At 44.2% G+C, this 12,254-nt stretch overlaps 1 protein-coding gene across 1 annotated transcript; it reads left to right on the forward strand.

Annotated features, from left to right (window-relative positions):
- Positions 1-920: 920 nt before the first annotated feature.
- Positions 921-1,451, forward strand: LOC308415547 (ferritin heavy polypeptide-like 17E; the record flags this gene model as incomplete). The annotated part of the gene is made up of 1 exon (XM_080910586.1): positions 921-1,451. The coding sequence occupies one exon, from the start codon at positions 921-923 to the stop codon at positions 1,449-1,451; it is 531 nt and encodes a 176-aa protein (XP_080766712.1).
- Between the last annotated feature and the right edge of the window lie 10,803 nt (positions 1,452-12,254).

Consider the following 12,254-nt stretch of genomic DNA (forward strand, 5'->3'; position numbering starts at 1 on the left):
AGCTTTAGGATATTAAATTTAACTAACGAAAGCAAACATCGGAAGGTTGAGAGAAAAAACATTGTGGAACTAATCAGAGAAACTGATTTATAAACCATACAAAGGATTTAGTCTAAAACATCGGAGTTTACTAATATAGTCTATTAAAACCTACAGTGTAGGTCAATCAGTGCCCAGTTCGCCTGGAAGCTGTGGAAATTCACACATATGACCCGCCCCCTCGAACAGCCCAGGATCTGCGGTGATGTCATCATTGGGAGCCAACAATCATCTCTGTTGATGCACTGCCTTCTCCTAGTACGTCTGGGGAAAATGATGTCATCATTAGGTGCCAACAGTAGTTTTAGGTGGTGCCCCGCCCCTTTGAAAGCCCTAGGGCGGAAACGATGTCATCATTGGGTGCCAACAATAAATTCCGTTGATCACCCATCTGCTCCAAAAAGCTATGGAGATGAAAGGTTGTCCTCATTGGGTGTTATCAGTCATTCCGTTGATGACTTGCTCCAAACCACAACTTCTGGGGCTAAAAGACTGTTTTCATTAGGTGCCACGGGTCACTTCCGCTTATGCTCCACCCTCTCCCATAAGCCCTGGTGCTGCTACAACGTCATGATTGGATGCTAGCACAGATGTCCGTTGAGGTCCCGCCTCTTCCTGTAAGCCCTGGCGCTTTAATCCCGTGTCAGTGGGCGGAGCCTGCGCCTCAGTTGCCGCCTCGGGCTTCTTCGGAGCTGCCTGTGGCTGGTTCAGAGCGGCCTGCGGCTGGTTCAGAGCGGCCTGCGGCCTTCCTGCCGAACGCTCGGCTGTTCATCTTTTCTGAGAGACTTTGGGACTTGTTCTTTGTGACTGCCCTGCCCCTCTGAGCAGGTAGGGAACTGTTGGGACTGTTGTTGGGACTGTTGTTGGGACAAGCCTCTGCCATGGCCGAAGCGCCCTCTCGAGTTCTACAGAACTATGACTGGCACTATGAGGATGTTGTCAACACCCAGATCCAGCTGCACCTCTATGCCTCCTATGTATACATGTCTATGGCCGTCTACTTTGACCGTGATGAAATGGCCCAGCAGAACTTGAAGCGTTTCTTCTTGAGCAAGTCACACAAGAGCCAGGCCAGTGCCGAGATGTTCATGAACCTGCAGAATGCGCGTGGAGGCTGCATCCACGTCCATGACATCACGAGATCAGAATGCGACACCTGGCAAGATGGCATTCAGGCCATGGAGTGCGCCTTGCAAATGGAGATGATGATCAACCAGAGCCTGGTGAACATGCACCAAGTGGCCAAGGAAAAAGGCGACGCCCACCTCTGCCACTTCCTGGAGCAAAATTGCCTTGGTCAGCAGGTCGAAGTTGTGAAGGAGGTGGGCTGCTACCTGACCAACCTGCGCCAGATGGGGGCCCAAGAGCATAGCTTAGCTGAGCTCCTCTTTGACAAGCTTAGCCTGTCCTAAGCTTCAAGTGGACTGAACTGGGGCATCTCCACTGCCATGGGGTCTTCCTCTGGTCATTTCACCTGAGGTTCATGTTGGGTTTGAAGCAAAGTTCACATGTTTTCTGTTTCTGTTTGATCGTTTTTTAAAATAAAATTTGTTGGTTTGACGTGAAATTAAAGAATCAAGTTGATGTTTAAACTTTAACTTTAGGAACTCTGGGTATAGCTTGTTACAGTGCTTACCTGGGTTTCAGGAAACTGTGAAATACATCCCAGCCATGGCAGTAAACATGGATATGGTGGGGCCCACCTGAAATCACAGCACTGTGGAGATGGAGGGAGGAATGTCAAGCATTCAATGCCATCCTCTGCTATACAGCAAGGTGGACACCCTCCTGAGCTATAGGAGACAGCCCCATAAAATTACAACAGCAGGAAAAATCCCTCTCACTGTGGAATATAGTAAGTCAATGTGGATCTCGCTGAGTTTTAAAATTGGTAGTTAGGAGTCTAACTCCATAGTCATTCCCTTTATTTTGTGGTTTGGAATGTCCAGATGGGTGGAGGGGTTGGAAGAGGAGAGGAGGGTGTGTATGAAACAAAGCCTGTGGGGGCAGCAATGGGAGTACCAAGTGGATAAATAAATTAATTCTCCAAAAAGATCTGCGCTGGCATCTAAGCCATCACTATATTGACTTAGTTCTGTGGGATGAAGGAAGAATGGATTTCCAGGAAAAGCAGAAGAAAAAAGGTAATATTTTGAGAATAACTATAACCCCTACTGAAACCATGATACAAGTTGGGCAACTTTGTCCTTATTACAGGAGAATGGGTAGCAAACAAACAAAAACCTTCCCCGTCTTTGCCATTGTAGGCTTGTGGGATCCCACATCTCTGCCACAGGGCATGTCCACTTGGAAAGCAGGATGCGGGAAGTTGACCAAGACTACCTTATGCCATGACTGGGCAGGTTTCAAGCCATTCAAAAGCCTCAGGACAGCACTCTGAAGGTGGGAAACCACAGCCTGATGACCCCATAGACTGCCAGAGGTGATTTGGGGGTCCCCGGGTCTGAGACAAGTTCGGGGTTGTCCACTTCTCAGGCTGTTGGACACCCAGATAACTCTAGAAGCCTCTGAAGGGCTGAGAACAGAGTGGGGCCCTCAGGCTGGATCTAGCCAGGAGCAGGAGAGAATGGGTAAGCTCAGGCTGGTTCCTCCAGAGCAGTTCTTGGCTTGACAGCAGACGGCTTGAGTGGCTTGGGCTTGATGACTGCTGTGACTGGGAGCACAGAGAGGCCTTCTATGGGAGATGAGAAGGTGGCTCTGTAGGCTAAAGCTTCCATGGCTCCTCACTGCAGATCCCTATGAAAAGAGGCTGTCCAGGGCTTTAAGACATTTATTGTCATGGCAAAATGGATGAGTAAAACCATACCCCACTTCTCAGGGTGAGTCTGAGGTTAAATACCTTTTGCAGGGAGGAATGTCTGGGAAGGAAAAGTTATTGGCTAAGCCCTTCAGGCCTTTAGGTACCTTATTATGATGGAAAGCTGTCTTGAGCCTATGTGACCACAGGACACTTCCTCTAGGTGTAGAGGGGCTTGGGGCGTTGTTGCCCATACACATCTGATGGTCACAAATCTATGGGGAGCTGTGGATAGTGAAAGGCCTGGGACCCAGGAACAGGCTAAACGCCTATGGTCCCCCCAGGGTCTCTGGGATTTCTAGCCTTAGCTCAACCAGGAACCAGGGTGGCTTTTCTGGTCCCACATCTCCCACTTTTACTCTTTTTATAGGAGAGGTGTCACTGGAGTGACTGTGTCATATGTTCTGAAAATTTGGGGTGCGATGAAAGTATCAAAATAAAACACTACACAGGCCAGAGGGTTAGCACAACTAAGCAAGAGGGGTAAGGAGGGATGAGGGTGAGGGTGGGAAAGACAAGGGACTATTGAACTGATTAATTATTCCATGGGTTGTACAACTTGTGTTGGTATTAACACCAGTTTTAAACAGCATTTGATTAATCTAGATAGACATCATGTTTTCCTTACTGTCACATAACTATCCCCAAATTCAGTAGCCATTTGACTTTGGCACGAGAGTTCACCTGTAACTGGAAGTTCCGAAGTCTATCTTCTGTGGATCTCAGCTGTCACCTATGGACCTCTGCATGTGTCTTGAGAGTCTTCAGTCAGATGAGGTGTCTGAGGCAGGTCCAAGGGTTCAGTCTCAGTTGGATCTGTGGGAGTAGCACTGTCCTTTTTTTTTTTTTTTTTTTTTTTTTTTTGTAGACATAAACCCATTGGGTAATCACAATGGAGGAGCAAAACCCAAGTCGGAAGATGTCTATATAGGTTGGGAAGCATGTGTTAAACTTGTGGTTTGCTTGGGAGCACATCGCGGTCTGTTGTTATGATCCTACAAAAGCAAGGGTGTTAGAGGAATGTGGTCCTAGAAGTCATCCTTTAAGTCTGCTTTGTGGGGAAGGAAATGTGATGTTAACTATGTATCTAGGAGAGGCTGTAACAGTTTGTCTGTAAAGAAAACTTGTTGTTAATTAAAGATTAAATAATGGTTATCAGTAGAGTTGATTTGACTGTGAGAGTAAACTTTCTCCTTCTTTCCCCCCACCCCCGGTCCCAGGCTAGATCCAGCCCTAGCCCCCACTTTCTGCTCTCAGCTCTTCCTTGACTCCCAGCAGTACACGGGTTTCTGAGGGCCTGAGAACCAGAAACCCTGGACCTTGGGACCTGCACGCCAGTTCTGGCTGTCCCACACCTCAGACTGTTTCCCCACCTTTGCAGCACTGTCCCTGGGCTTCCCTAAGGCCTGACTCCTGCCCTGCAACTCCATGGCATAAGCGTAGTCACTTTCTGCATTCTGTGTCCTGCCTCAGTGAGCAGACACAGGTCCCATAACCCTATGAGTAATTTTGTATCAACGTTCATAAGAGAAATTGGTGTGAAGTTCTCTTTATTTGTTGAGTCTCTATATAGTTTAGATATCAGAGTGACTGTGGCTTCCTTGAATCTGTTTGGCAGTGTTTCTTCTGTTTCCATTTTGTGGAATTGTTTGAGGAGTTTGTCATTAGCTCTTCTTTGAAAGTCTGGTAGAAATCTGTGCTAAACCATCTGGCCCAGGCTTTTTTTTTTTGGGAGGGGGACTTTTAATGGCTGCTTTATTTCTTTAGGGATTATAGGACAATTCAGACAGTGTACCTGATCTTGATTTAGCTTTGGTAAGTGGTTTCTATCTAGAAAAATCACCATGTTGTTTAGATTTCGGAGTACAGTCTTTTTTATGTAAGACTTAATGATTCTTTGAATTTTCGTAGTGTCTTTTATGTTTTTTTTTCATTTGTGATGTTATTTATTTGAATACTAACTGTCTCTTGCTTAGTTTAGCTTAGGATTTATCTATCTTGCTGATTTTCTCAAAGAAGCAGCTCTTAGTTTTGTTGATTCTTTGTATTATTCTCTTTGTTTATAATGAATTGATTTCAGTTGTGAGCTTGATTTTTTATATTGATGTGAAAGAATATTAATAATTAATGATTTTTATTTTTTGTTGTTTTGTTGTTATAGTTTTAGTGTGTGTTTGTGTGTTTCTCTTTTATTGGCCTTTCTGTGAAATTATTAATTTCTTGTGTTTTCATGGGTGTAGTTACCTTCCTTGTATCGTAGTTTTTTTTCCAGTATCCTCTGTAGGACTGGATTAGTGGAAATACATTGTTTAAGTTTGATTTTACCTTGGAATATCTTGGTTTGTCCATCTATGGTGATTACAAGTTTTGCTGAGTATATTAGTCTTGGTTGACATCTGTGTTCTCTAAGAGTCAGCAAGATATCTGTCTAAGATCTTCTGGCATTTGGAGTCTATGTTGAGAAGTCTGGTGTAATTCTGATAGGTCTACCTTTACGTGTTACTTGGCCTTTTCTCCTTGCAGCTTTTAATATTCTTACTTTGTTCTGTACTGTTTCGATTGTTATGTGACAGGAAAATTTTCTTCTCTGGTCCAATCTATTTGTGTTCTCTAAGTTTCCTGTACATTTATAGCCACCTCTTTCTTTAGGTTAGAAATTTTCTAACCTAAAGAAAATTAAAATTTTCTTCTATGATTTTATTAAAGATGCTTCTGGGCCTTGAATCTGGGAATCTTCTTCTGCTGTTCCTTTTATTCTTGGGTTTCTATTTTTTTATACTGTCCCAAATTTCCTAGTTGTTTTGTGTTAAAAACACTTTAGATTTGGCTTTTTTTTTCCTCTGAGGCATCAATTTCTTCTGTTGGTGATAATTGTGTCTTTATTTCCTGTTCTATTTCGTAGCTTTTCCATCTTCAGGGTTGCCTCCATTTGTATCTTCTTTAGTGCTTCTATTTCCATTTTCAGGTCTTAAACAGTTTTATTCATTCCCTTCACCTGACTGATTATATTTTTCTGTATTTCTTTTAATGAATTTATTTATTTCCTCTTTAAAGGCATCTATCAATCAATCAATCAATCATCTTCATAAGATGAGATTTTAAAGTCACTGTCTTGCTCTTCATGCCTGTTAGGATATCCGCGGCGTGCTGTGGTAGGGGAACTAGGTTCTGATGGTGCCACATTGCCATGACTTTTGTTGATTGTGTTCTTTTCATGGTGTTTAGCCATCTGGTTGTCTCTGGTGTTGGCTGCCCTGATAGTCTCTGGCGGTATCAAGCCCCTAAGACAGCAGGTACCACTGGTAGTCCCTAATGGCAGAAGGTCATCCTGTGTGGCAGCAGGTCTCCAGGAAAGAAGGCTGAGCTGTGACCTGGGGAGTGGTGTGCAAATCCAGGATTACAGGAAGGGGTGTGATTTGGAAGAGAGAGGGAAGAGAGGATAGGGTAGAGCTCTCGGCTTCTGTGTTTGTTGGGGTCCCAGCAGGCCAAGATACCTTACCTGGTTATCTTGGGTGGCAACAGGCTGAGCTCTGGCCTGGCAGTAAAGTGTATATCTGGGATTCCCCCTCTCATTCCCACTCCTGCTAATCTGCCCACACTTCTAAAACACTGTGTCTTCAGTTTTCATATTCTTTTTTAGTCGGCCAATACATGAGTTTAATTAGGGCCTCTACATATTCTTAGTGTCTACTGAGGTCTCACCAGCCCCTCCCTCTTGCAATTGTTAACTATCTACAAATCCTTAGAGTTCGCCCCCTAAGGCCTCAAAAGTTCTTTTCCTTTTTCTTTTTTTTTTTAACTTTTTTATTGGATATTTTTTATATACATTTCAAATGTTATCCTCTTTCCCTGTTCTCCACTGGAATTCCTCTATCCCGTCCTCTCTCCCCCTGCCTCTATGAAGGTGCTCCCCTACCCACCCACTCTCTCCCACCTCCCTGCCCTGGCATTCCCCTACATTGGGACATCCTGTTGATGTCAGATAAGGCAATCTTCTTCTACATATGTGGCTGGAGCCATGAGTCCTTCCATGTGTACTCTTTGGTTGGTGGTTTAGTCTATGGGAGCTCTGGGGGTTTGGTTGGTTAATATTGTCATTTTTCCTGTAGGGTTGAAAACCCCTTCAGCTCCTTCAGTCCTTTCTCTAACTTCTCCATTGGGGACCCCGTTCTCAGTCCAGTGGTTGGCTGCCAGCATCTGCCTCTGTATTTGTCAGGATCTGGCAGAGCCTCTCAAAACACTGCTGTATCAGGCACCTGTCAGCATGTACTTTTTGGCATCCACAATATTGTTTGGGTTTGGTGACTGTATATGGATTGGATTCCCAGGTGGGGCAGTCTCTGAATAGCCTTTCCTTCAGTTTCTGCTTTAACTTTTTTCTCCACATTTCCTCCTGAGATTATTTTTGTTCCCCCTTCTAAGAAGGACTGAAGCACCCACTCTTTTGTGTTCCTTTATTTTAAGCTTCATGTGGTCTGTGAATTATATCTTGGGTATTCCGAGTTTTGGGGATAATATCCACTTATCAGGGAGTGCATACCATGGGTGTATTTTTGTGACTGGGTTACCTCACTCAGAATGGTATTTTCTAGTTCCGTCTGTTTGCCTACAAATTTCATAAAGTCATTGTTTTCTATAGCTGAGTAATACTCCATTGTGTAAATGTACCACAATTTCTGTATTCATTCCTCTGTTGAAGGACATCTGGGTTCTTTCCAGCTTCTGGTTGTTATAAAGAAGGCTGCTATGAACATGGTGGAGCATGTGTCCCTATTATATGTTGATGCTTCTTTTGGGTAAATTCCCAGGTTGGTATAGCTGAGTCCTCAGGTAGTACTATGTCCAATTTTCTGAGGAACCGCCAGACTGATTTCCAGAGTGGTTGCACCAGCTTACAACCCCACCAACAGTGGAGGAGTGTTCCTCTTTCTCTGCATCATCACCAGCATCTGCTGTCACCTGAGTTTTTTATCTTAGCCATTCTGACTGGTGTGAGGTGGAATCTCGGGGTTGTTTTGATTCACATTTCCCTGATGACTAAGGATATTGAACATTTCTTTAGGTGCTTCTCAGCCATTCAGTATTCCTCATTTGAGAATTCTTTGTTTAGCTCTGTACCCCATTTTTAAATAGGATTGTTTGATTTTCTGGTGTCTAATTTCTTGAGTTCATTAAATATATTAGATTTTAGCCTTCTATCAGATGTGAGATTGGCAAAGATTTTTTTTCCCAATATGTTAGTTTTTGTTTTGTCCTAATGACATTGTCCTTAGTTTTACAGAAGCTTTGCAGTTTCCTGAGGTCCCATTTGTCAATCCTTGGTCTTAGAGCATAAGGCATTGGTGTTCTGTTCAGGAAATTTTCCCCTGTGCCTACATGTTCTAAACTCTTTCCTACTTTCTCTTCTAATAGTTTCCATGGACCTAGTAATTTCTAACTCCTTCATGACAAGTTGACAAAGCTTTAATCCCATTCAAGAAATTACAACTTCCTTAGAGTTCTTGAGGGCACTGACTCTGTCCTGCCTGAGAGCCTTTTCTCCATGTAATTGCACCTTTTCCTCCACCCCTTGTATCTTTTCTTCTTTATCATACATAACATTCCTCAACCCAAAAAAGGGGTGAAATGATGTCCCAATCAACAGTGAGCATTCAACAGTCTCTGAGTCTCAATACTTTGACCAGTTAATATCTTTACTGTATTTGCTGCCCAGTGCAAAAGAAGAAGTTTCTTCCACCAAGCCAAAGACAAACTGACCTATGGGCACAAGCATCAATACTTATACTGATAAATTGCCTGGATATGATTTTATATTTCAGCAATGGTCTTCCCCTTTATACACAAATTTCTAATTTTTTAAAAAAGTTATTTACTTATTTAATGTGTAGCTATGTGTATTAATTAGGGTTTTACTGCTGTGAACATACACCATGACTAAGGCAAGCTTTATAAAGGACAACATTTAATTGGGGCTAGCTTCCAGGTTCAGAGGTTCGGTCCATTATAATCAAGGCAGGAACATGGCAGTATTCAGGCAGGCATCGTATGGTGCAGGAGGAGCTGAGAGTTCTACATCTTAATCTGAGCCAGAACTAGGGTATTAAAACCCATTCCCACAGTGACACACCTACTCCAACAAGGCCACACCTCATAATAGTGCCACTCCATGGGACAGTCATATACAAACCATCACAGTATATAAGCCTGCATGAGTGTGTCTGTCCACGACATATGTGCAGGAACTGGTGGAGTCTAGAAGAAAGCTTCTAATGACCCAGAGCCAGAGTTGTAAGTGACTGTGAGCAGCCATGTGGGTTCTGCATGAGAAGCATGTGCTCTTAGAAGCTTGAGACATCTCTTCAGACACACATTTGTCATTTTAGGGTGCTCATGACAGTAACACGGTTTTTGAAATATAGAAAAGTGAGCACAGAAATTATTCAGCAAAAGCTTTCATTGAATACTTGCTATCCATATAAACAATTAGAAGTGTTCCCAATCAGAATGTTTTCATCTGCAGCCCTGTCCTTATAAGCCCTCTTATCAAAATTGGGATGAAACATATTCACTAATATCTAGTGAAAAGAGCTCAGGGATGCTTCTAAATCTTTAATATACAGAAGAACACTCACAAAAAGCAAAACCCAGCCTATTCTGGCCAGGGTTCCGAGCTTCAGAAATACTGCATTACAATAAGAGGCATACAGACATGCTCCTTGAAAAATACAAACATGGAGGAACAGTGTGAGGTCAGCAGATGTAGCAGAGCAGAGATCATTTCAATTTCACATCAATTTCATCTCTCACCAAACCTGTAATAGATCTATCTTCTTTGTTGTAGGCTGAACACTCCATGGTACTCCTGTGTAGTCTCCCTCAGAGAATTTGATATTATCATACTATGGGTTTGTTCCTAGTGCATTCAATCTCCTCAAACTAGGCCACATTAATAACCCAGAGTTAAATTCTCCACTCTAAGAGGTGTTTCTGGGGAAATGGCTGATCCATACTCTCTAATGAGAGTGGATATGAAAACATCCAGGCTGACCCACAAAGGCTCTGAAAGGGAGGTGAGTAAAGAGCCCAATTTACCACCATCCAAGTCTGTGGTTCAGACAGTTGACTCTCAAGTGCTGTTGCTATCTAGGTAGGTTTAAGAGGTATGGCCTTGCTACGAGAAATATGTCACCGTTCGTGACTTGGAGGTTTCAAAACCTCACGCAGTTCCCATCCCTGCCCTCCTCTTCTCCCCCTCCCTCCTCCCCCCTCCTTTGGCGCTTACAGTTTGAGATGTATTACCTTAGCTTCTACTGCAGCTCCCATAGCTGCTGCGAGTCACCATGCTTTGCTGCCACACACTCTTATCTCTCTGGAACCATAAGCCAAACAACCCTTCTAAGAGGCTTCATCGTGGTGATTTGTCACAGCAATAATGACGCAACTATCAGAACAGCTGAAACAACACTGCTCACTTGAACTCTGCGCTTCTTTTCCCAGGAACAACAAAGTCTTCAGCATCGGGAGCTTACGTTTAAAGATGACAGGCGGTTCAGTCTCTCGTCACCTGAACCTCTTGCAAAAGTGGTACATTAAGAGTGGGTGGCAATAGTCACTACAAGAGCACTCAAGGCCAACTAATCCAACAATCCCACCACCCTTGAAGAATGAAATCCATGCCCAAGATCTATGCCTCGGGGCTGGGACTCTACAGAGTGTCTCAAAGTTAAATAAAATAATCTAGATGCTAGTGTTCTTCTGAACATGAATAACTGATACACATTCTTGCTGCTCTACCTCAGAAATTCTGATTTTCCCACTAGTTTTTTAGTAAATTGAGTTACACTGTTCCACTCCTCTCCTTCCTCCTCTTTCCATTTCCTCCATCCAGCCTCACTGACCAGATTCTCCAGTCTGATCAGCTTCCTAAACAGTTTGCTAATGAGTCTTGGCAGCCGAAGCAGCTATGGGAGCCACAGCAGGCAGAGAACACAAGAGACTCGGGGTGGAGTCTTCAACCTCCAGGGACAGTTCCACTGTTCCAAAAGATAGTGACATTTCTGAGGACTGAGATGCACATGTGGCGGTGTTTCTGGAGGCTAAATCCCGGGTGCCAAGTGGTTCCAAATAGCTGGGTTCAGTTTGTCTCAGTGACACCTCTGGAGGTTTGGCCTGGCTCTATTCAGCCTCTAGAGGACAGACTTGAGTCCCCGACCTTGTTCTCTGCATTGTCCTGAGCCTTTTTGTGCTGGTTGTGAGGTGACTGCAGATAAGAACGTGTCCAGCAGGGGGCGCTGTATACATGGATGTTCTCCAGGAGAACAGTCTTAGCTGAAAAGGAGCTAGACTTCAGGTTCTCAAAATATTGTTTTCCTGTGCTTTCCCAAGTGCTCTTTGCTTTGGAAAACAATGCAAAATAAAAGATTTATCTTATTTAAATTTTTCTTCTCAATGACGTCAACTCTACTAAGAGGCAAGAATTTTGGGGGGCTGTGTCTTTGTCCTAGTTACTGTTCTATTACTATGAAGAGACACCATGACCAAGACAACACTTAAAAATACACAGCATTTACTTGGGAGCTAATTCAGAGGCTTAGCCCATTACCATTGTGGTGGGAAACAGACAGGCATATTGCTAGAGCAGTAGCTAAGAGTATTCCATCCTAACCCACAGACATCAGACAGAGAGCAAGACACTGGGCCTGCTGTGGGCATTCGAACCCTCAAAGCCTACTCTCAGTGGCACACTTTTTTTAAACAAGGCCATACTTCCTAATCCTTCTAATCAGGACTCTGGGATCGGGTCCTTTCCAGCCCAGCGAGGGGGCTGAGAGACCGATATCAGGATTTAGAAACTGCCCGCAGACGGCTGAACTCCCAGAACAGCCTCACAAGTGCTTTCCCACCTGAGCCCAAGGTGATTCGGCCACATATTCCCACCAGCAATCTGGAGAGGAAACACTGGGGACTCTCAGAGCACAGATAGCTGGTGCTCTCTGGGATCGGCTCCTTTATGGCCCAGAGAGAGGGCCAGGTGACCACTATCAGGACTCAGGACCTGCAAACAGACAGCTGAGCTCCTAGAACAGCCTCACAAGCTCTCTTCCACCCGAGCCCATGGAGGCAGAACCAAGTCACTGCCATCAGAACTCACTGCCTGCCTACAAAGAACCAAATACCTAGGAGCAATCTCCTTCCTGAGCCGATGGGCTCTCAGACCCAGGAGAAACAGGCTCCAGTCAGAGACAACAAGGTCACCGATAAGCAGAGAACCTGGGTCACAGGCTTGGTGAGGTTGTGCCGTGAGTACCCAGAGTGCAGAGAGTGCTTAGTGGTGCTCACGGAAAAGGTTCCCTTCCAGCCCACATTAAAAGTGTAGCCTCTATCAGAGGGAATCAGG

This window comes from Micromys minutus, assembly GCF_963924665.1.
Source record: "Micromys minutus genome assembly, chromosome: X".
Lineage (NCBI taxonomy): Eukaryota > Metazoa > Chordata > Mammalia > Rodentia > Muridae > Micromys > Micromys minutus.